The sequence below is a fragment of the Myotis lucifugus genome, unplaced genomic scaffold (genome assembly GCF_000147115.1).
Source record: "Myotis lucifugus unplaced genomic scaffold, Myoluc2.0 scaffold_17, whole genome shotgun sequence".
Classification (NCBI taxonomy): domain Eukaryota; kingdom Metazoa; phylum Chordata; class Mammalia; order Chiroptera; family Vespertilionidae; genus Myotis; species Myotis lucifugus.
Window position 1 is genome coordinate 13,642,195 of NW_005871065.1, and position 25,212 is coordinate 13,667,406.

General features: G+C 41.8%; 1 protein-coding gene across 1 annotated transcript in view; it reads left to right on the plus strand.

The window, feature by feature from the left end:
- The first annotated feature begins 586 nt into the window (after nt 1–586).
- Nucleotides 587–25,212, plus strand: part of RAB2A (RAB2A, member RAS oncogene family) — a 68,286-nt gene continuing 43,660 nt past the window's right edge. Inside the window, exon 1 of the mRNA XM_006085307.3 lies at nt 587–913. Within this exon, the coding sequence (XP_006085369.1) occupies nt 868–913 (46 nt within the window). The 5' untranslated portion in view covers nt 587–867. The remainder of the gene's footprint in view (nt 914–25,212) is intronic.

A 25,212-nucleotide genomic window follows, 5' to 3' on the forward strand; every position in this document is an offset into this window, starting at 1 on the left:
TATAAGTAATCATTACATATCACCTATGAATGTATCTAATATATACATTTATACACGGAGTCTTGTGCTTTGTTTTCGCTTACCATAAATCAGGCTTTTTATATTTTTTAGTTAAGGGCCGTGTAGTATTCCAACGTAGGGGTATACCATCATATACTTCCCATTCCCTCACTTACGGTCTCGAATATACAAATAGTTCATTTTCACTGTCAAACCCTGGTCTCCAAATTCAGAAAGGTCCCCGCACTCCAGCCCAGCTCATGTAGACGCCTGCAATTTCAAACACCTTCCCACCACGTGTCCCGCGCCCCCGCGCGCAGCGGCGACAGAACCGAACCTCCCCTCACCTCCCCCAGCTGCTCTGGACCGGACCGCAGGAATCGCCCGCTCCAAGGCGCCAGATTCACTGGCGCCCGGCCTGGCCCGGGTCGGGTGGGACCGGGCGCGGCTCGCTGGGCGCTGTGTGGGCGGGGCTAGGCCCTGTATGGGCGGGGCTAGGCCTTGTGTGGGCGGGGCTCGGGCAGACGGGCGCAGGCGTCGTGCGGGCTCCTCCCCTTTACTCTGGCGACGCTGGCGGCCGAAGCCCTTCCGGGTCGGCGCGGAGGCGGGGCGGGGACGCCACGGCAGCTGTTATTGTTCGACTGGGCTCGGCCGGGCGCTGTCTCTCTCGGCTCCTCGGGTGTCAGTTTGTCCGGCTTCTTCTCAAGCTCCTCACTCTCGGCTGCTGACGGCGACGGGCGGAGGTTGCGACGGGTGGGCCTGGCGTTTGGAGGCCCTGCGGCGGCAGGTTGAGGGGCGCGGAGGAGGAGGAGGAGGAGCAGTAGCAGGAGGAGGAGCCGTGTGCCCTGGCACCGAGCGGCCGCGGCCATGGCGTACGCGTACCTCTTCAAGTACATCATCATCGGCGACACAGGTAAGAGTCCCGGGCCTCCCGGGCCTCCCGGGCGGGTGTCGGCGGCCTGCGGGCCGGGGCAGAGGGGCTGACGGCGCCTGGTCCGGGCGCGAGCGCCGCCGCCGCCGACGCCTCCCTCCGGGCCGCGGCGCTCCATTTCCGCAGTGCTAGCGCTGTGACGTGGGCACTGCGAGCGCCGCGGTCTGGGGCCCGTGCGCGCGCTGCAGCCGGGGGTCGGGGCGTGCAGCCGGGGCCGGAGCGTGCAGCCGGAGCCGGAGCGTGCAGCCGGGGCCGGGGCACCCGTGTGCGATGCTCGGCCTGGGCAGTGTCTGACAGGAGGGGCCGCAGCCCAGGGCTGCCAGGGCCCGGCTCCGATGGTTGCACCCCTCGCCGGGGCTGCTCACTTTGGGGCCTCTTGGCCGCCCCCCGAGAAAGGAGAGGGGAGACAGAGGAGTGCAGAAGGTGATGGGTGGGAGGAGGGTCTTGGGTTTGCTGAAGAGTCCCCCCTTCTCTGACCTACATGCATCTGTCTGCCTAGGCCTGGGCACAGCGCTCCCTGGTGTGGGACAGCCAGCTGAGGAGGAGAGGAGGCCTTTAAAAAAAATTGTGGTGTTTTTTTTTTTTTCAAGGCCTACAAATATTTTTTAAAAAAATTATTGTTTACCTTTTCTAACACCGTCACTTATCAAGTCAGAGTAAATCAGATCCCATTACTTGACGGCTGAGGAATCCCTTTCGGGGTCGTTAAAGCACGAAATAGTTCTGTAGACTTTTGCCACGTGTAAACTGGGGTGATTTGATAGCAATGCCAGGCCTCAGGTGCTCTGGGGGGGGTGTGTGTGTTGGGGACATTGATTTTTTTTCCGTGTATCAAATCTGGGTCACAACTGCTAATTTTCGAGCTGACCTGCTGTCTGTCTGAAGCAGAAAGAAATTCAGTTAGTCTCACTTTAAATGACATCCGAGTATATTTCACAGGTTAAGTGAACAAACACGCAAAATAATTCCTCAAAACCGGTGATTTTGGAATTATGTGGGATCTTAAATAATACAACTGAGGCTTCTTCAGGTGTTATAACTATTAATATACCAGAGTCTGATTTCACTGGTGACTCTTGCACAATTTTGGACGCTTTACACAACTTTGGAAATGTGAGGTGCAGCTGTGGTCGCACTAGTGCTGAAGCAGATTCAATAAGGAACGAGAGGAGGATGTTGATTGCTACCTAAAAGAAAAACTTTCTGCCCCGAGGGAGGTTTTTCAGCAAGGTTTTTTTTTTGGTGTGTGTGTCTGTATGGAAACTGGATGATTTTCTACAGAAAATCCCAGTGGTTTGCAGATGTTTAGTTGCAAATTTATATACTGTTAAAAACGCTGTGGCATATTTTGAAGGAAAAGTGGGGTTCTAAAACCTACTGACACAATGTTGATTTAGGCTCTAAATCCAAGACTGGAGAGGGACTTCACCTTAGGTGTAATAGGAAAGGTTTTGAAAAGTAGAGAGAGAAGTGATTGTGGACATTTGCAAGTTCCCTCTCTCAGCTCATTTATTGAGCATGTACTGTGGGTAAGGCATGGTGTTGGGCGTGTAGGGCTGCACATGTTCAACTGTTGGTCTGTTCTCTGGGAGTTCGCTCTCATTTAAACACAGTCCCCAGGCAGTTCTTGCTGTTGCTGCTGTTCCCTGGTTCACGCACTGAGTATTTGACACCGATGCTCTGCTGCAGTACTTCCCCCCCACACCAGTTCAGCCTGTACAGTTTACTGTCCAATTAATCTTACTGAAACGTGACTGTTAGGAGGCTGTTCCTCTGCCCACATTTTGTTTGACCTGGAAGGAACTCCATATTTTAGCCCCATTTACTGGTCATTATTCCTGACCTGGCTTCTGCCAATGGCCCAGTGGCTTTTTTTCTGGTCCCTGTAAATCCCTCTGCTTGGAGTGCCTTCTCTGTGGAAATTCGATTAGTCTTTCTTTCAAAGCCTAACCTGGGTCTTCCATAATGCTTTCAGAGTCAACATATATTAAGCTCTTTAGATGTGTCAGGCTTTTCCTGGTAGCTGGCTGAAAGTGATTGCTCCTTATCTGGATGCTATCTCATTTTGTATCATCTTTCTGTTACACACAACCCCCCCACCCCCAGGGGGTACAACACTGGGTGGATGCTTAGAGTGGAAGCTCCTGTCCCATCTCCCTGCTCCAAAAGTCCATTTAATATATTGTCCTCAAGTGTAGATACCTGTTTTATCAGTTTCATATATAATCTTAGCCAGAAGACTGAGAAGTGATTCATCTTTCTGATATTAATTCCAGAATGTTTCATAGGTACTTGTGTAGACATCTATATTTGATTATGTACTTCTTGAGGGCAGAAAAGGTGTTTTGTATGGTTTTGTATTTCAGGAAGAACCTAGTAAAAGGTAGACCCTATACATTTAATTAAATTAATGAAAGAATAGCCAAACAGGCCACTGTGTAACTATTATTGTACATTAATAACTTTGACAGCAGAATTTTTTAGCCCGATTCTGTCACTTTCTTACTGTTGACTTTGGTTGAAATGCTTTACCATACTTCCTTAATTCAAAGTATAGTTGTAAAATACACTTAATGTGGCCCTCCCCACAGAAGATGATATTAAATTAGTAGTGTGAGACCCATCTTGATTTTTTTTTAAAGTCATAGTGTGAAAAATATACATCTTAGAATGAAGGAAATCACTACTTTTCCTGTTTCACTTTCTCTAGCCTATAAAATAGTCATTAGCCTTCCCTGCTCTCAGTAGTGAGATAAAATGAGGACAAATGTGAAAGTAACAGGCTCATTTTCCTTTTCAGAACCCCCTTTCATAGAAGAAGTGTGCGTGTGGCTTGTTTTTTGTTTTTAATCTAGAGAGTATGTTATTAAAGTTGGGGACAGTGGGAAAAGGAAGGGCCTAGGATAGAAACAACAGGAGAGAGACTAGGTGGGACTGCTTTGGCTCCCTAGAAACGTTATTGGAAAGAAGTGAGCCAAGGTGGGGCTGCTGTCAGCTCACTGGAGAATCATTGAAAAAGGGGGCCTTGGGAACGGGTTCAGGGTTTTAGCCCAGGACTAGCTGCCACTGCCCATTCCTCCCCTGGTTGCAAGTCTCATGGGTTCCCTTAGAGTTTAAGAGATGAATGTGTGGGTAGGGAGTAGGGGGTGGGAGGGTATAAGGGGGAAAGGAAAGGTTAGGTCAGAACTTTTTACCTTACCAACTCCTATCCATCCATTCTTTTAAGATAATAACAAACCCACTACTCCTTATTGCATTTTATTGGTCTCCTTCACTCTTCATTCTTTTAGGATAGTGCTATATAAGAAAATAAAGAAGACCAGCCTGGTTATACATTATTATATCATCTGAATATATTTTTTAAATTGAGATATAATTGGCATATAGCATTGTATTAGTTTCAGGTGTACAACATAATGATTTGATATATGTATATATTGCAAAATGATTACCACAGTAAATTTAGTTAACATTTATTGCCACAAAATACAAAATTTTTTTCTTGCCGTGAGAAATTTTATTTTATTGATTTTAGAGACAGAAAGTTAGAGAGAGAGAGAGAGAGAGAGAGAGAGACATAGATGTGAGAGAGAAACATCAATCTGTTGCCTCCCCCACGCACTCCAACCTGGGATTGAACCCACAACCTGGATATGTGTGTCCCCTCACCAGGAATCAAATCTGCCACCTTTTGGTGTACAGGATGATGCTCCAACCAGCTGAGCCATACCATCATGGGTGCTATGAGAACTTTTAAAAATTTATTCTTGCCCTAGCTGGTTTTGCTCAGTGGATAGAGTGTCGCCCTGTGGACTGAAGGGTCCCAGGTTCAATCCCATTCAAGGGCAAATGGCCCGGATTGTGGGCTCAATCTTCAGTGAGGGGCATGCAGGAGGCAGCTGATCAATGATTCTTTCTCATCATTGATGTTTCTATCTCCCTCCCCCTTCCTCTCTGAAGTCAATAAAAATATATATTTTTTAAATTTATTCTTCCTGCTATACAGTATAGTATTGTTAACTATATTCTTCATGTTGTTCTTTACATTCCCAAGATTTACTTTTCTTATAACTGGAAGTTTGTACTTTTGACTACCTTCTCCACAGAGATTCTAAATAATCTTATTTTTTGTTGCTTGTCTGGAAAGCTTTTGACTTTGTCTTAAATGTAAAGGTAGGCCTTTCAGTGTCAGAAATTTTTAATAGATAAGTGATGAGCCCTTGGGGGGAGATGTAGCAAGGCTTTACCTGGAAGGTGATAAACTGAAATTGGAATGGTGAGTAGGGATTTGGCAGTGGAAATGAATGGTAGATAGTTGGAAGTTCGTACCTGTTTACGGCTCAGTGGGTCAATCTCACCATTTGTGGTTTTAAAACAAGAGATACTGGGAAGTTAAAAGTAGAGCCATTTTATTGAAACCTTTGAGTGTGAAAGAGAAGGAAACAGTGAGAGTTGGTTGTAAGATCAGGTTGACTGGGGTGTGTGTGTTAAGTTAGGGCACACTTGAAGCTGAAAGGTTGAAAATACAAGAGAGAGAGAGCAGGAGCAAAATCCTAGAGGATTCTCTAGCGCTTTAGAGGGGTGGGGAACCTTTTTACTGGGAAAGGTCATTTGGATATTTATAAGATCACTTGCTGGCCATACAAAATTATCAACTTAAAAATTAACCTCCTATGTTTGGTCACATTTATTTAACCCACCCCTGATGCCTTGGCAAGGCCAGACCAAATGACTTCTCAGACCTTCTCAGGCTGGATGTTCCCCACCCCTACTTCAAAGCTATAATAGACCTAACCGGTTTGGCTCAGTGGATAGAGCATCGGCCTGCAGACTCAGGGGTCTCAGGTTTGATGCCAGTCAAGGGCATGTACCTTGGTTGCATATACCCAGTGGGGAGTGTGCAGGAGGCAGCTGATCGATGTTTCTCTCTCATCGATGTTTCTAACTCTCTATCCCACTCTCTTCCTCTCTGTAAAGAATCAATAAAATATGTATTTTTTAAAAAATAAAGCTATAATAAAAGGAAGCCCTCTTCTTGTGAGAGACTCAAATTTGAGTTTCTTTAAATTCTTGTGAATCACCTAGAGTGTTTTGTGTGTTTTTTGTTTTTGTTTTTAAGGATTCACAGATTTTGAAAAGTTTACTAGATTATTTTTAGAAAATAAGCAGTGGAAAAAACAAACTGGCGCTGAACCAGTTTGGCTCAGTGGATAGAGCATCGGACTGAGGACTGAAGGGTCCCAGGTTAGATTCCGGTCAAGGGCATGTACCTTGGTTGCAGGCGCATCCCCAGTGGGGGGCGTGCAGGAGGCAGCTGATGGATCTTTCTCTCTCATCAATGTTTCTAACTCTCTATCCCTCTCCCTTCCTCTCTGTGAAAAACCAATAAAATATATTTTAAAAAAAACAAAAACAAAAAAAACAAACTGGCAACTACCTGAATAGACCTAGAGAGTATTATGCTAAGTAAAATAATTCAGACAGAGAAAGACAGATACCATATGATTTCACTTAAACGTGAAATCTAAAAAAAAATAAATGAAGAAACAAACAAACTCATAGATACAGAGAACATATTGATGGTTGCCAGATGTGAGGAGGGGTTGGTGGAATGGGTGAAAAAGGAAGAAATTAAGATGTACACATTGTCTTGTATAAAAACAGCCATGGGGATGTAAAGTACAGTATAGGAAATATAGTCAGTAATCTATATACTAGAATATAAAAGCTTAAGCGACCGAACGACCGGTCGACCAGCAGCTATGACATGCACTGGCCACCAGGGGGCAGATGCTCAATGCAGGAGCTGCCCCTGGTGGTCAGTGTGCTCCCACAGCGGGAGCGCCGCTCAGCCAGAAGCCGGGCTCACGGCTGGCGAGCGCAGCTGCAGCAGAGCGAGCCTCTCCCGCCTCTGCAGCAGGGCTACCGAAGGCTGCGGCAGGTGAGTGGGGTCAGGATAAGCGGGAGCGGCACTGGGCCCTAGCTCGAGCTCCTCCCCAGCCGCCTGCCGCTTCACACACTGCTACATCCCTGTGGGGATCAGGCCTAAACCGGCAGTCTGACATCCCCTGAAGGATCCCAGGTTGCAAGAGGACACAGGCCAGGCTGAGGGACCCCACCAGTACACGAATCCGTGCACCGGGCCTCTAGTATTGTAATAAGTACATTGGTGTCATGGATGCTAGACTTACTTGTTACTAGATTTATTGGGGTGATCACTTCATAAGTTATATAAATGTCTAATCACTATGTTGCACACCTGAAACTAATATAATAGTGTATGTCAACTGTAAATGAAAAATTAAAAAAATCTTAATAAACATTTTTAAGCCCTGGCCAGGTAGCTTAGTTGGTCAGAGCATCGTCCCGACATGCTAAGATTGCAGGTTTGATCTTCTGTCAGGGTACATACAAGAATCAACCAATGAATGCATAAATAAGTAGAATAGATCCATGTTTCCCTCTCTCTCTCTCTCTCTCTCTCTCTCTCTCTCTCATCCTCCCTCTTCCTCTCCCCTCCCTATTTCTCTAAAAACCAACAAATAAAATTTACAAAATAAAAATTTTTTAAAAGAAAAGCCAGAATTCAGAGGTAGAAAAATTCCATTAAAGTTTTTTAGCTATGAAATATGAATATTTTAGTTATATAAGTATTCATAATTTAATAGTTTTGAAGAATAGCACTAAATCAAGCACCCATGCTAAAGAAATACAGATCCTCATCACAAACCTCTCTCTCTCCCAGGCTTCCACTAGCCCAGCCGTGGGCAAACTAGTTTGAAATGAATAAAACTAAAAAAAAAAAGACCGTACCCTTTTATGTAATGATGTTTACTTTGAATTTATATTAGTTCACACAAACACTCCATCCATGCTTTTGTTCCGGCCCTGCGGTCCAGTTTAAGAACCCATTGTGGCCCTTGAGTTAAAAAGTTTGCCCACCCCTGCACTAGCCTGAAGTCTCTATTAACCTTCCCTTCATTGTGTCACTTATGCATCTCTGAATATATTGTTTAGTTTGTCTGTTTTAAATGTTTTTAGTAATTTTACTAAAGGAGAGAGCTAAAACATGTCTGAAACATACCTTTTAACATCATCTAAAATTTAGACAATATACTTTTTTTGTTTTGTTAATCCTCACTCGATATTTTCCCATTGATTTGTAGAGAGAGTGGAAGGAAGGGAGAGAGACAGAGAGAGAAACATTGATGTGAGAGAGACACATCAATTGGTTGCCTCCCACACACGCCCCGACCAGGGCCAGGATGGAATCTGCAGCCAAGGTAGGTATGTGCCCTTGACTGGAATTGAATCTGGGACCCTCAAACCGGTTAGGGCAACAATATACTTTCGTTATATTTAAATTTTTGCTTTATGCATGTTAATGTAGTCTTTCAAGATTTTTGACCAGCCTTTTCCTTTTCTTTTCTCCTAACCAGTTTATTTGCTACTTGCTTCCCTAATATTTATATTGCTTCTAAGACTTTATATTGAACCATAGTGACCTTGACCCTGTGTTTTCATTCTTTTTTTCTTTCTTCCCTTTCCTAGTGAACTTACCTACTCATCTCAAATAATACCCCTCTCTGCTTTCTCAGTGTTTTTGTCCTTTTTATCCCCACTCCATTCCTGCTCCTACTCTGGGCTTCTTTATTGTCCCCACTGCTCCCCCACCAGTTTATCTTGCTAGCTCTCCTCTCCTCCTCTTGCTGTCGCCAGTAATTTTGCTGTTTTATTTGAGCCGATCCTAATTTTGCCAGCTCAGCTGTTTTCCCCTCTCACTCTGGCCCAGCTGTGCTTGCTCCATTTTGTTTTGCTCATCCTTGGGTCTGTGAGGCTGTGTCCTTTGCTACAATAGATGCAGCCACATCCTGACCTCCTTTGCCCCCCTTTCTAGCTTTTCACTTTTTACATGAAACTTTCCCTTTTGATTCCATCAACCTCAGTTATTTGCAAGATTTTAAACACTCTACATTCAACTTGTAAATGAAGGATGCCTGGCAAGAAGATGCTAGATTCCTTCTGCTATCATAGATGCATAGTCACCCCTCCCCTTTAATTCCTGCAGTGTTTGTTAACTCAAATGACTTGGGTCTCATCCTTGGAGGTGCTGTTTTAGTAGAGCTGAAGTGAGTCCTGGACATCTTTTTCTTTTTTAAAGCGTTGTTCGTACTATGACATTCCCTTCTACCGGTCAGTCTTGGGCCTTTCTTGCTTGCCTAATTTTCTAAAATTGATTTTTTCTTTTTATTGCCAGATTTTCTGCTTTCTGGGATTTTATGGATATGCCTAAGACATATCCAGGCTGAATTTATATAGAATTCTGTATCACATTAGCTTTTGGCACTATGTGTATGTAGTAGATTCTTACGAGGAATTCTCTACATTTTTTGTAGTTCATACACAATATCAAAAGCTGTTTGTTTGTTTTTTAATCCTTCAACAGATATATGAAGTTACCATTTTATAGATAAAGAAATTGAGCTATGTCATTTGGGACAAATTATTTATTTACTTCTTCCCTCTTCTTACCCCCACCTATCATAAGTTTTAGGTTTTCATAGCTATGATGTGATATAGCTCTTTAAGTTTCTCCCAGTTTTCTCTTCAAAATATTCCTATTTTCAGGTGTAGCTGACAATTAACTGTGTTTCTGGTCAAATCTGAGGGAGAAAGGAAGAAAATTCATTGAATATGCTGCAGCAAAATTCTTGAAAACAAGACCATGCGTGGCACAGAGTTAGTACATCAGAGAGCCATGGATGTGTGCTAGGTACCCTCTGCTGGGTAGGCTAAATGCACTGACCAATTTATTTTCCCTGCTCAAGAAGAATTAAGGACACATATATTTTTTTAAAAGTACAGTTTTTTTTAATGCAAATGAGAGAAAAGGTGTATTCATTTTGTGTTGCTACCATAAACTACCACACCCTTAGCAGCTCAAACAACACAACTTTATCTTACAGTTCTGAAGTTCTACATAAGTTCATGTACATATCAAAAGTATGACATGTGTCTCACCAGGCTAATGTCAAGGTTTTAGCAGGGTTGGGTTCCCTTGTGGAGGGTCCTTGCTCATTCATGATATTGGTAGAATATTGGTTCCTTGCAGCTGTAGGGCTGATGATTCCATTTTCTTGCTTTCATCTGATGGCTGTTCCGCACTTTCTAGAGTCCACCCATATACCCACATTCCTTGGCATGTGACTCCCTTTGTCCATCTTCAAAGCTAACAACAAGGACTCAAGTCCTTCTAGTGTCAAATCTGTCTGACTCATCGCATCTCTCTGACTGAAGCTGGAAAAGGTTTTCTGCTTTTAAAGACTCATGATTAAATTGGGTTTGTCTGGATAATCCAGGATAATATCATCTCAAAGTCTGTAATCTTAATCACATCTGCAAAGTCCCTTTGCCTCCTAGGGCAACATAGTCACAGGTTCTGGGGATTAGGACATGTATATCTTTGTGTGGTGATGGTAGGGGCTGGGGAGGACAGCATTATTTTGCCTACTACAGAGGGCTAGGGAGAAACATAAGATACAAACAGTAACTTGAAGTCAGAAGCAGCATTAATACTTGACAATGACTGTTGTGTACACCTTTATGTTGCATATTTTTTGTGTTAACTTTTATTGACTGAGAAAGAGTAAGAGAGAAACATCGATTTGTTATTCCACTTATTTGCATTCATTGGCTGATGCTTGTATGTGCCCTGACTGGGGATCGAACACGCAACCTTGGTGTATCAGGACAACGCTTAGCGTAACTGAGCTACCTGGCAAGCGCCATGTGTACACCTTTTAGAAGTGGGCACTGTATTTAGCACTAAGCAGTGTAAACAGAAAACCCTGCTCATTTTCCCTAATTATATTATCTGTTGCTTTTTTTTTTAAAGTATGTGCATTCATGTACTTAATTATAACTGATAGTGGGTCTTAACATAGTGTAATGTAGTGAAGAATGTAAATAGACAACTGGTATATTTTATACTACAAATAATGGCCTTTTCTAATAGTCCAACTCATTGAATCTTAACAGTAATATCCACAGGAAGGCTACATTTTACGAATGAGGAAAGGGAGACTAATCACATCACACAGCTAGTAGCTGACCAAGCTGGAATTTGAGACTAGGTCTTTCTGACTCCAAAGTCCATCTCTCTCTTCCATATCATACATATCTCTTGATTCCCTCAAATTCCATATCAGACCTCGTCTATTGGCTTACTGCTGCTTTGTCAGTTCCCTTTACTAAAACAGATAACCACCTCCACTCATGCAAAATAGGGGTAAAGTCCTATAACACAGGATAAAGTCCTTTCTCTGCTCTTTAGTAGCTGTGTGAGCTTGAGCAACCTCTTGAATCTCCCAGTCTCGGTGTCCTCATCTGTAAACATGGAATGAATGCATGAGATAATGTGTAACACTTGTCATGAATAAGAAATGGTTAATATTTCATCTTTACTTTTTGTCCTGCTTCTTTTAAAAAATATACTTTTTATTGATTTCAGAGAAAAAGTGTGAGAGAGAGAAAATCAATGATGAGAATCATTGATCGACTGCCTCCTGCACTCCCCCTACTGGGGATCGAGCCCAAAACACGGGACTGCTCCTGCTCTGACTGGGAATCGAACTGTGACCTCTTGGTTCATAGGTTGATGCTCTACCAGCTCAACCACTGAGCAGAACTGGTAGGGCCATCCTGCTTCTTTGAATGTTTCTATACTTTCTCCATATGCATTTAAAAAACTAACCCATACTTGATCAGTATTGTATAGTAATGCTGTTCATAGCAAAAATTATTTCTTTTGCCCTCCATGTGTCCTACTAATGTTGATTTCCACTCTCCCTCTGCCTCCCATCCCTGCTTACCTTGCTTACTTGGAGCCAGCTGCTACTTTGAGGAATCTGCTATACTTGACTCTAATTGTTTCCTAGCTTATGTTGGTGTTTTCTTGTATTAGCATGTTTGTTTGCATCTAGATGTTTTATGGGAAGTTCTGTAGTTTATCAGCATTTTTTAACAAGAATCAAAATTGTTTATCAAGATTTCTTTTATTCTAGGTATACATATGCAGCATTGCTTTATTTAGTCTAAATGAAGATCCATCTACGCTAAGGAGTTAGAAAGACTGTAGGATAAAAAAATAATAATTAGCCCAGCTGACATGGCTCAGTGGTTGTGTTGACTTATGTATGAATCAGGAGGTCATGGTTTGATTCCTGGTCAGGGCACATGCCCAGTTTTCGGGCTCCATCCCCAGTGGGGGGCATGCAGGAGGCAGCCGATCAATGATTCTCTCTCATCATTGATGTTTCTATCCCCCTCTCCCTCTCCCTCTCTGAAATCAATTAAAAATATTAAAAAATATAAATATATATTTTTTAAAAATTAAAAATGCAAAGCCTCTAGGGATTTATCTAGGAAGGACCTGTTTTATTATAAGGAACAGAAACCTATTCTAACTAGCTCACAAAAAGAGTTTTTTTGTGTGGGTTTTTTATTTGTTTTTAAGTGAAAGAGAGTTTATTAGTGAAACTGAGACTGAGAGAATGGCTCCTTCACAGGCATAGCAGCCATGAAAAGAGGTTTTTTTTTTGTTTGTTTTTTTTTTTTTGTTTTTTGTTTTTTTTAATATATTTTATTGATTTTTTACAGAGAGGAAGGGAGAGATATAGAGAGTTAGAAACATCGATGAGAGAGAAACATCGACCAGCTGCCTCCGGCACATCTCCCACTGGAGATGTGCCCGCAACCCAGGTACATGCCCTTGACCGGAATCGAACCTGGGACCCTTCAGTCCGCAGGCCGACGCTCCATCCACTGAGCCAAACCGGTTTCGGCTGAAAAGAGGTTTTGATAATAATTTAAAGAGTGTTCAAAGGAACCCCAGGGGGGCGGGGAAAACACCTGTAAACAAATCTTGGGGAACTGGCCACTCTGAAATCTTTGTTTTCTTCTCAGAGCTTCTCTTTCAACCCTAAAGGTAATTAGGACTGTGTGTTTTGGGTTTTAAGCATTTTTTTTGAGTGGGTTTGTTTTTTTGTGTGCCTATTTTTATTGATTTCAGAGAGAAAAGGAGAGGGAGAGAGAAATAGAAACATCAATGATGAGAGAGAATCATGGATCGGCTTCCTCCTGCATGCCCCTTACTGGGGATTGAGTCCGCAACCCGGGCATGTACCCTTGAACAGAATCAAACCTGGGACCCTTCAGTCCAGTCCGCAGGCTGACGTTCTATCCACTGAGCCAAACTAGCTAGGGCTCTTTTCTTTTTTCTTTTTTTTTTTAGACAATCTTTTTATTAATGATGTCTGATTTTATGTCATTTAGGTATGAGAACATAGACTATGTGTATTGATTCACCAGTATTTGAGACTAATTTTGTAGCCAAGTACTTGGTGATCGTTTATACATATTCCATGTATGCTTGAAAAGTGTTTTGTGTACATGCAGGGTCCATACATGTCCATTAGATTAGACTTGCTATTTGTGTGTCATGTCTTCTGTATTAATATTCTTGAGTTTGGGGGTTAGATATTGACAGCTATTATGATAATGGATTTTTTTGGGTTGGTTTTGTCATATTGAATTCACACACACACACACACACACCCAGTAAATTTGAGTACTCATTTGTAAGGTGTATATGGACTCAGGTCTTTACATCTTTGCTGAAGAGTTATTCTTTTGTTACTGAGTTACCTTGCACTTTTTATATATTTGGTAGTGTAGTTTCTGGTATTCCGGTGTTAATATTACTTTTTGAATATTAACTTTTGGTTCATATTTGCCTAATAGTATGCACTTTTTTCTTTTAATCCTCACCCAAGGATATGTTTTTATTGATTTTAGAGAGAGAGGAAGGGAGAGGAAGAGAGAGAAACATCGATTGCCTCCCATATACATTATGACTGGGGATTGAACCCGAGACCTTTCAGTGTACTCTCCAACTGAGACAAATTGGCCAGGGTGCCTAGCATGTACGTTTTCATCCTCTCCTTTTTTTCTTAGAATCAGGTGTGGAGTTTTTTTGTTGTTTTATTTTGTTTGTTTTGTTTTGTTTTAGGAAACAAAAATTACAGATACATTTGAAGCCCCTTATATACTCTTTTACCTTTCACCTCTTCATCCCTGGAGGTAGCCCTCTCCTGAATTTGGTATTTATTATTCCTATGAAAGTTTCCAAATGATTACTACATATGCATGTATTTGTAAACAATGTACAATATTTTATGTAATTTTTTTCAACTTTATGTTAATGGAATTGTGCTTGCTCTGAAACTTTTTTGTTCAACATTATTTTCAGGGAATTATCTGTGTTAATATGTTTTGCTCAGTTTTGTTGATATTAGTTGTTGGATTGGTTTAATTTTAATTATGCTCTATTTTCTGGCTATACTATAATTTTCCCATTCTTTTTACTTAAGGAAATTTTAGGGTGGGTTGTTTGTTGTATTGTAAAAGACGGTATTGCAGGGATTATTCATGTGCTTGCCTACTTGAACACATATGCTAGAGTTCTGGAGGTATATCTTGAAGTGGAATTGTGGGTGGAAAGTATACACATCTTCAGTGTTATCAGCTAATCTGAATCATTCTCTAGAGTAATTATCAGTTAACTTTCATTCTTGTTCTTTTTTAAAAATATATTTTACTGATTTTTTACAGAGAGGAAGGGAGAGGGATAGAGAGTTAGAAACATCGATGAGAGAGAAACATCCATCAGCTGCCTCCTGCACACCTCCCACCAGGAAAGTGCCCACAACCAAGGTACATGCCCTTGACTGGAATCGAACCTGGGGCCCTTGAGTTGCAGGCTGATGCTCTATCCACTGAGCCAAACCGGTTAGGGCCATTCTTGTTCTTTCAGCCCCTATATCTCCCCCCCCCCTTTTTTTAAGGCCTGCACTTTTTATATAGCCCATTACTGTATTTTTTAAAAATTCAATATAACAGGCTGTCTTTTACCAGGGGAATTTAATTATAGATAAATTTGAATTTATTTCTGTCAGGTATCACCTTGGTTCAATCACATGGGGAGGGGTCAAGGCATGGATTACAGGTACGTCCATTTGCCATGGCTTTTGGGTAAGGCAGGCACACAGCAATATAGTGGTCATGTTTCCCAAGTATATATAATGTCACCTGTTCTTTGTAGGACAATGTAGAAAGTCTAATGGAAAAAAGATATCTTTTCCTAACTCTTGTTTTTTTGCAAATTATCAATTAATTTAAATCTCTAAGTTTTCTATTTATAAAATGTGTATAGTACTAGTATAGTGCTCCCTATAGGGTTGTTCATCAGTTAGGTTCTTTCTGGTTATTGCAACTTAGCACACTTGAAAATTTTCCAACAGCCTGCTATTTGTAATTAGAATATCTTGATTAGTGTGGTGGCTGCTCTGCTTACTTGTTACTTTGGTAAAGTTCAAATCACTTCGACTTCTATTTTCTCATCTAGAAAAAAGGCAGTAGAAATGCCTGGCTTATCTTAACTCAGGATTTTTGTGAGTTTGAAGTAAGCAATGTATGCAGGTGCCTTCTAAGCTGCAAAGGATATGCTTATTGATTTTAGGGAGAGGGCAAGGGAGAGACAGACAGGCAGACACATCTATGTGAGAGAACATCAATTGGTTGCCTTTTGTATGTGCCCCAACGGGGAATCAAACCCACAACCTTTAGGTATATGGGACAGTGCTCCAACCAACTGAGCTCTATATTTACTTTTAAAAACAACCATACAAATACAAGATAGAGGTCAGCTGATTAAATAGCAGCACATTTTCTAAAAACTTAGTTTGACATGACGGTTCAATTTGAGTCAGATGAGTGATAAAGCTAACAAAGGAATAATTGTGCTACTGGGTTGTTAAAAGTAAAACATACAGACAAGGCAGGTAATAGTTCTATTCTTGTCAGGACTCAACTATAAGTCAGTTATGGAAACACTTCAAAAAAAAATTTTTTAATACGTTTTCATTTATTTTTTAGAGAGAGGGAGAGAAGATAGAAATAGGAACATTGCCCTAGCCAGTTTGGCTCAGTGGATAGAGCGTTGGTCTGTGGACTGAAGGGTCCCGGGTTCGATTCCGGTCAAGGCCACATGCCCAGGTTGCGTACTTGATCCCCAGTGGGGGTGTGCAGGAGGCAGCTGATCAGTGATTCTCACTCTCTGAAATGATTTCCTCTCTGAAATCAATAAAAATATATTAAAAAAAAAAGAAATAGAACATTGATCAGCTGCTTCCTACACGCCCCCCTACTGGGTTTAGATGCCACAACCAGGGCATATGCCCAGGACGAGGCTCGATCCACTGAGCCATGCCAGCCAAGCAGTTATGGAAACTCTTGTTACACATTGGAGTCTATGCTCAGGAGACTGGTCAGGGTGGTATATGAAAGCTCTATCAACCATGACATTTTAGTAACAGTTGAAATAATGGAAACATTTTAACCTAAAGAAGACTTAAAGAATATAATAATTAATAATGACTTATAAATACTTAGGTGACTGTCATATAAAAGAGGGCTTAAACAGCCTTTTGTGGCTTTTCACTGACAGAACTAGGACCATGAGTAGAAAAGAGATAGATTTGGACCCCCTATGAAATGGAAAGAGCTTGTTAAATGGTGAGTTGGTTTGTTACTGGAGCTGTTCTAGCAGGGGTTTGATTGATTTGTGTTGGGGCTTGGGTGATGGAAAGTTTGCAAAGAGTAGATGATTGGATTGAGTTTTTATTGATTTTTTTTTTTTTGAGAGAGAGAGAGAGAGAGAGAGGGAGGGAGGAAGGGGGGAGGGTAGAGATCAATGTGAGAAACATCAATTGGTTGGCCTCCTGTATGCACCTGGACTGGGGATTGACTAGGGATGGAACCCAAAACCTGGGTATGTGCCCTGACTGGAGATCAGACCGAAGACTCTTCAGTGCTTGGACGACACTCCAACCAATTGAACCATACCGGCCAAGGCAGATTTTTTTTTTTTTTTTTTAAGTTTAAGGTCCCCTGACTGGTTTGGCTCAGTGGATAGAGCGAAGGTCTGCGGACTGAAAGGTCCCTGGTTCGATTCCGGCCAAGGGCATGTACCTTGGTTGCGGGCACATCCCCAGTGGGGGGTGTGCAAGAGGCAGCTGATCGATGTTTCTCTCCCATCGATGTTTCTAACTCTCCCTCTCCCTTCCTCTCTGTAAAAAATCAATAAAATATGTTTTAAAAGAAAAAGAAGTTTAAGGTACTGTTTGGGCAGTCCTGTGGTGGAGTTAGAAAAATGAGTAAGACTTTTCTACCCTAAAGGAAAAGCCAGTTTGCTGCAGTAATTACAAGGTAATGTAACAGAGATATGTACAAATAGTAAGGAAGCCTGGAAAGGATTAATTGTAACTGGAGTGAATGGCTCAGAACAGATTCATATTTTCGGTAAGCATTTATTGAGCACCTGTATGCTGAGTGCTGTGCTCTGACTTTCATATGTGTTCTTAAAGAGCATTATGTGGCATAGAGAATCCCATTTTTATCCTCTGGATAACTTCAAAAAAATAGCCTTATTTCCCATCTCTAAACAGGATAATTTTCTACCCTTAACTCATTTTTCTGACATTAATTAATGAGCCCCTTCCACTATTTAACCTTTCTTTCTTGACCTCCCGGCCACCCCAATCCTTTCTGGCTTAACATTTTCCTTCTTGGAGAATTGACCCGAGAAATAGAAAAATGTTGGATTTGAGTATGAATATGTGAATTTTCAACCTTAGTCATGAGTAAGTCTTGTTAAAAAGTTCTACTGATCCTTTAGTGGTTTTTAGGGTTTTAAAAAGGAAACCAAAGCCTTTTATTTCACAACTCATTATTTTACTTGCAGGCTTCCTTGTAATTTTCTTATCACACCAACATTTAGTGTAACTATTTTTGGTCACACTATAAGTTTTGCTAGTTATTTAAATACCACGTACTATGGAGGTTGTTGGATGAGGCCCTAAAAGTATTGCTTACATAGTGTTTGATCCTAAAATAGATCATTTATATATATATGGAAATAAAACGGTGAAAGTGGTAAGTGCTCATGATAAAAAATGAAGATTAAATTCTCTACCACTTTACATAAATATGGTAAACAATGGGTTGTGTATCCTTCCAGAAATATCATCACATATAAAACCTCTCTCATTGTTTTTAAGCACCTGCATAGCTGAACCACAGTTTAATCAGTTCCTGATTCTGTTAGTCTTGGTCTGTGGTTCCAAATAGTAGAAATCTACTATAGCTAAATTAAGCATAAGATTTTATTGGGATGATTAGAAGTCCATAGAATTGATAGGAAGGCAGTATTATCAAGCTTGAAAATGGCAAAACCAAGGAAGGCACAAGGCACAGCCAAATTCCTGCTGTCAGTATAGCCTTCTGAAGAAGATGCTGGGTACATGCCAGTATCTCTCACCTCCACTGTCGCTACCATGGAGTCTCTGATACTGGAGCACTTCTTCAAGAATCTAGATTATGGACATTAGCATCTGATTGGCTCATCCTATGTCACACGTCTATGCCCTAGCTGCCAGGGAGTTCAAAGAAGGGTTCTGTGATGCTAGGTTGCCAAAACCCACAAATGTCCAGGACACTTTTTGATAAATATTATACACAGTTCTGTGGTATGCATTCTTGTGCATTTGTGTAACAAAATTTGTGGGTCAAATAGGATATACATTTTACATTTTGATAAATACTGCCAAATCACTTTCCATTAAACATAAATATTTAATTTTGAGCTTGCTATATATTTCATGTACTTAAATTCAGCAGGCTACTCTCAACATTGTGTTGACTGATGCTTCGTCTACTAGTATGTTTGGGAGTTTAACAGTTTGATTTAGTTACTGTTAACATGTACTGGTACTTCTTGGGCTCTTATTAGTTTAATCTGGCAACTGCATAAAATAGTTCTTTTTGCTTAAAGCCTTAACTTTGATCCCATTTCTATCATAACATACTACTTAGACATCATGTACAGTAAGTTTTTTTCACAATTATTATAATGTACATTCAAGCTCCTCCTTTCCGTAGCATTCTGAAAAAATATTCTCTTCAAGCTACTTCATTCAAATATATTTCTGAGATGTGCACTTCTTAATTGGCATCTTTGCTTTTGAAAAAAACTGGGAAATTCTCAGATTAGTGTACATTTAATATACCTGTTATTAACTGGATCATTGTTTGGGATAAAGTCAGTATCAAAGAAATAGTATTCATTTTTTAAAACTTCATTAAATTTCTGCCCTGTTCGGGTCATTTAGCTTCTGAATATTGTTGTCTCCTCCTCCTTAATATTGCTACTAATACCTGGAAAATGTGATAACATTCTTTTTAGTTAAGAGAGATATTGGATGCAAATAGTAATATGTATCTAAGAAGAACAAATTCAGGAGGTTGGGTGGTGTAATGGAATATATGATTTAGAATCAAAACACCCAATTTTGATTTTCAATTCTGCCTCTTATTTTATTAACTTGAGACATAACACTTGCCTGAGTTTCTTCATCTTTAAAATAAGGTTGTTATTCCAACGTTACTGATTTCATTGACTTACTGTTATGGTGAGATAAGATTGTGGTAGAAGAGGGAGCGTATTTTCACCTTCTTATTGTCAAAGGCCATGAAGATATTTTACTAGTAAATAACACAAGTACATTAGTATAAACTTGGTTTATATGGCTTCATAGATACAATAAAAAAGAAATGTCCATATTGAAGTGGTTCTTTGAATATTTGGCAGATAGCATGTAGTCCAGCTATTTTAAACTGGGTAATTGCCAAAGATAGTCTAAACGAAAATCATGTTTTAAACTTAATCTGTACTATGGTGAAATATATCTCCAGCATTTTCAGTTATTTATCTGTTACACTTAGCATGTAGTAGCTTCAGATTGGTTGTAGTTGGAAAACTAAACTGAAAAGGATTGGACACTGAAACTACTAGCATTTTATTTATCATTTATTATTATTTTTTTCACTGTGAAGAAACTACTAGCATTTTAGTTGGATGTGTCTAGGTTGGTGGTCCTCAAACTTGACTGTACATCAGAATCACCTGGAGAGCTTGGTAAACCACAGTTTGTGATTTAATAAGTCTGGGATGGTGCTAATTGCATTCTAACAAGTTTCCAGATAATGCTGATACTCCTGGGTAAGTGTTTTAGGGACACCATATAATTTATATCTTCCAAGCTGATCCATACTTTATCAGAACAAGAGGAATAACTGAGCCTGCCCCTAGTAAACCAGGATAATATAAGGTCATCCTAATTTTACCTAATGGAAAAATCGTTTTACAAAGAGGTTTATGTAATAGAATTGTCACCTGGTGGATGACTCATGTTACCCAAGTTGTATTTATTATGTTAAATTGCCAACAGATGATTCAGTCAGATTTCTCCCTTGATTCCTGTCCTTATAAATGTTAGTTAAAAGATAATAGAAGTATTCTAGATTCTTTAGCTAATTTATTTTGCCATGAATACTAGCAAAATTATTGTAGATGAGTTCTTTCATTAGATGTGTGGCTGGATTAGATACTAGAAAGTAATTTCCAAGTTTGTTTGTTTTTGCTAATCCTCACCCAAAGATATTTTTTTCCATTGATTTTTTTTTTTTTTAGAGAGAGAGTGAAAGGAAGGGAGAGAGAAAAACATCTAAGTGAGAGAGATACATCGATTGTTTGCCTCCTGCATGCATCTAGACCAGGCGAGGATTGAGCCTGCAAAAGAGTTATATACCCTTGACCAGAATGGAACCCACGACCCTTCAGTCTGCGGGCAAACCTCTAACCACTTAGCAAAACTGACCAGGGCCCAAGTTTGTTTTTTATAAGCCCCAATGACAGATACATATTATGTTGCAACCCAATGTTCATATATGTTCTAAAACAAAAGTTTCCAAACAGTACTATCCTAATCTTGTATAGTACTAGTATATACAGTCTAATATTTATTACCAGAGGCCCGATGCACGAAATTCGTGCATTGGGGGGGGGGGGGCGTCCCCTCAGCCCAGCCTGCACCCTTTCCAATCCAGGACCCCTCGAGGGATGTCCGACAGCCTCTCGCAGTCTGGGACCGCTGGCTCCTAACTGCTTGCCTGTCTGCCTGCCTGATCGCCCCTAACTGCTCCCCTGCTAGCCTGATCGCCCCTAACCACCTCTGCCTCGCTCCGCACCCGGGACCCAGGATTACCTCCTCCGGCCGGTTGTAGGCACCCAGGACCCACGTTTCCCTCCCTCTAGCCAGCCACAGGCACACAGGACCCGGGCGGGCAGCTTGTCCTCTCCTGGGCCGCAGCCCCAGCCACTGGCGTCCAGGCCGCAGGCACAGGTGCAGCCATTGGCGCCCGGGACTGCAGGGCGGGCAGCTTGTCCCTCTCCCTGGCTGCAGGTGCAGACACAGCCACTGGTGCCTGGGACCATGGGGCGTGTGGCTTGGCCCTCTCCCGGGCTGCAGCCTGGCTGGTCCCCATTCCTCTCTCGCAAGCTCATTTGTGTCTGGCTGGTCCCCATTCTTCTGTCCCCAGTGTTGAGTGTCTGAGCCATTACAGCGTTACGGCATGAGGGTGTGATGACCATTTGCATATTAGCTCTTTATTATATAGGATATATAGGATTTTGTTCTAGTCATTTTTTTTTAAATATATTTTATTGATTTTTTACAGAGAGGAAGGGAGAGGGATAGAGAGTTAGAAACATCAATGGGAGAGAAACATCGATCAGCTGCCTCTTGCACACCTCCTACTGGGGATGTGCCCGCAACCAAGGTACATGCCCTTGGCCGGAATCGAACCTGGGACCTTTCAGTCCGCAGGCCGACGCTCTATCCACTGAGCCAAACTGGTTAGGGCTCTAGTCATTTTTTAATGCTAGTTGTGACCTAACTGGTTATAGTCTACTGTTTAAAAATCACTGCACAGCCAGGCCTGTATGGTTTAGGTTGAGCCTCTACTCAGGAACAAAGAGGTCACTGGTTTGATTCCCAGTCAGGGCACATGCCAGGTTTGTGGGCTCAATCCCCAGGGAGGTCGTGTAGGAGACAGCTGATAGATCAGGGGTCCTCAAACTTTTTAAACAGGGGGCCAGTTCACTGTCCCTCAGACCGTTGGAGGGCCGGACTATAGTTTAAAAAAAAACTATGAACAAATTCCTATGCACACTGCACATATCTTATTTTGAAGTAAAAAAACAAAACGGGAACAAATACAATATTTGTATTTGCATGTGGCCCGCGGGCCGGAGGTTTGAGGACCCCTGTGATAGATGATGTTTCTTTCTCATCGATGTTTCTCACTATCCCTCTCCCTTCTTCTCTCTCGAAAAATCATAAAAACATTTTAAAAAATCACTGCGCAAAGGACCTCTGATTTCAACAAACTGTGACATTCTAATATTCTGAAAGGTAGGTAGTTATACTTCGCTTTTCTCTACTCTGATTCTTCTCAAACATTCTAGCCATTCTCCACCATTACAATAAACCAATAGAAGATCTCAGGAGTTGGGAAAGAAAGGAAAATGATGCTATTTTTACCACATTCTGCTACCTGTCTTGCTCTTAGCTTTAATAGTCTGTCATTTATTCCTTATGAAAATTGGCATGTGTTCCATTTTATTTTCTAATTTTTAAAAATTTAAATTGCATCTAGCTTTGTATTTGTGAAAATATTGCACTAAAAAAAGGCAAATGAGGTCTTTGCTAAGAAAATCTAAGCTCAGCTTATATTCAGAAACCTTCAACTTCACCAAAATAAATTTGACTTATCTTAATAAAGGATGTATTAATCATACTAGTTGTATCAGTCAGTGTCGAGCTAGGAGACAGAAACCACCCAGGAGTTTGAACAGGGAAAGTCTAATGTAAAGAATCATTAACTATAATGTGGAATTAGAGTAATGAAAAATTGATTAAGAAGTAAAGAGAACACTAAAGAATACACTAACAGCAGATAGAGGGCATGGCTACTACCCGTAAGACTGAGGCAGAGCATGGAAGTAAGGAACAAATCTGGCATCCAGACCTCCTTGGAGGGGCATGGTTGAGGTCCACTGGATGGCAGTGAATTTCACTGAGAGGCCAAAAATACTACATGGAAAATTCTGGAGAGAATTCAGTAAACAATTCATAAATTTTAAATTGTATGCAGATCTGAGTAGTGTGATGATATCTCATGCTGTCCCACTGTATCCTGCCCAGACATGAATCATCCCTTTGTCCAGTGTCTCCACATTGTAGACGCTTGCCGCCAATTTGTCCCTCAGTAGCCATCTGGATTATCAGATCAGCTGTGGTGGTATTGCAGTGCTTGTGTTCAGGTCACCTTATTTTACTTACTAATGGCCCCAAAGCGCAAGAGTAGTGATGCTGACAATTCGAATATGCCACAAAGAAGCCATAAAGTGTTTTCTTTAAGTGAAATGTGAGTATTCTGGACTTAATACGGAAAAAAAAATCATATTCTGAGGTTGCTAAGATCTATGGTAAGAACAAATCTATCTGTGAAATTGTGAAATGTGAAAGTCATGCTAGTTTTGCTCTGCCTCAAACCGTGTTAAGTTATAGGTACAGTTCATAAGTGCTTAGTTAATGTAGAAAAGACATTAAGTTTGTGGACGGAAGATATGAACAGAAAATGCGTTCCTATTGACAGCAGTGTGTTGCACCAGAAAGCATTGTGCCTTTAGGAAGATTTCAGCAAGGGATCCTCTGAAATGAGTGATCACGTTCAGATAACCTTTATTCCAGTATGTTGTTACAATGTTTCTATTTATTATTTATTGCTAATTTCTTACTGTGCCTAGTTTATAAATTAAACTTTATCATAGGTATGTACATATAGGAAAAATCATAGTATAAATGGGGTTTAGTACTATCTGCAGTTTCAGGCATTCACTGAGGGTCTTAGTATACCCCCAGATAAGGGAGACTGCTGTGCAAAAAGGTGAATGTTACTGCTTTTAAAGAAGGAAGATGGATGTATGAACTGACAAAGTATAATATGATATGTGCTTAATAAAGTATGTATAGAATATTCTGGCCTTGGCATGGGATAAAGTGTTAGCCTGCCTTTAGGCATTGGGGAACAAAAAAGAAGCAAATATAGTATCTCTTATTCTCCACATGCTAGCTCTTGTATTCCTTACAATACTCTTATGAATAAGGTAGGTGGTAGTATGACAACCATCTTCTACACTAATAAAAGAGAAAAATGGTAATTGGCGTACAACCGCTACCCTTCCGATTGGCTAATCAGCGTATCCTTATGCAAATTAACTGTCAGCCAAGATGGCGGCCGGCAGCCAGGCAGCTGGAAGCGAACGTGAGGCTTGCTTGCTCCAGTGACTGCAGACTCCAACGTTCCCCGCCTGACTTTCCGGCCTCTGAGCTGGCAGTTTGAAACATTCTAACAAATATAGCCGGCTGGGATCTCAGAGCTGAAGTTATACATTGTTTCAATTATAGAACAGCAAACAAACCAGCAGCGGAAGCCTCAGAGCTAAAGCCAGAGCTAAAGCTGGCCCAGAAGAGAAAAAAAAAAGAAAAAAAGGAGTGGTTGGGAGCTTCCCACCAGCCTGAAAGCAGTCAAAACCGCCAGCCTGAAAGCAGCCCTCAGCCCCTCACCCAGACTGGCCAGGCACCCCAGTGGGGACCCCCACCCTGATCCAGGACACCCTTCAGGGCAAACCAGCCGGCCCCCAGGCCTCTATCCTATATAGTAAAAGGGTAATATGCCTCCCAGCACCGGGATCAGCGGAGCCGCGAAGCCTTCCTGGCACCAGATCAGCATGACAGGGTGCAGCACCCAAACCCCCTGATCGCCCTGCGGCTCTGTGTGTGACAGGGTGTGGCGTCCCAACCCCCTGATCGGCCCTGCTCTGTGTGTGACAGGGGGTGGCGCCCCAACCCCCCACCCCCCACCCCGCCCCACGGGCCCTGCTCTGTGTGTGACGAGGTAGAGCCATAACTTCCCATCGGCCCTGCCCTGAGTGTGATAGTGGCGGCGCCCCAACCCCCTGATCGGCCCTGCTCTGTGGGTGATAGAGGGCTGGCGCCCCCAACCCCTTGATCCGCCCTGCTGGTGTGTTGTGACAGGGGGGCGGTGCCATAACTCCCCTATCAGCCCTACTTCTGTGCAGTGAACAGGGGGGAGCTCCCACAACCCCCTGATGGGGTCCTGTTCTGTGCGTGACGGGGGTGGGGGGAGCCAGTGCCACCAACCCCCGTGATTGGCCCTGCTCTGGTGCATCACAGGGG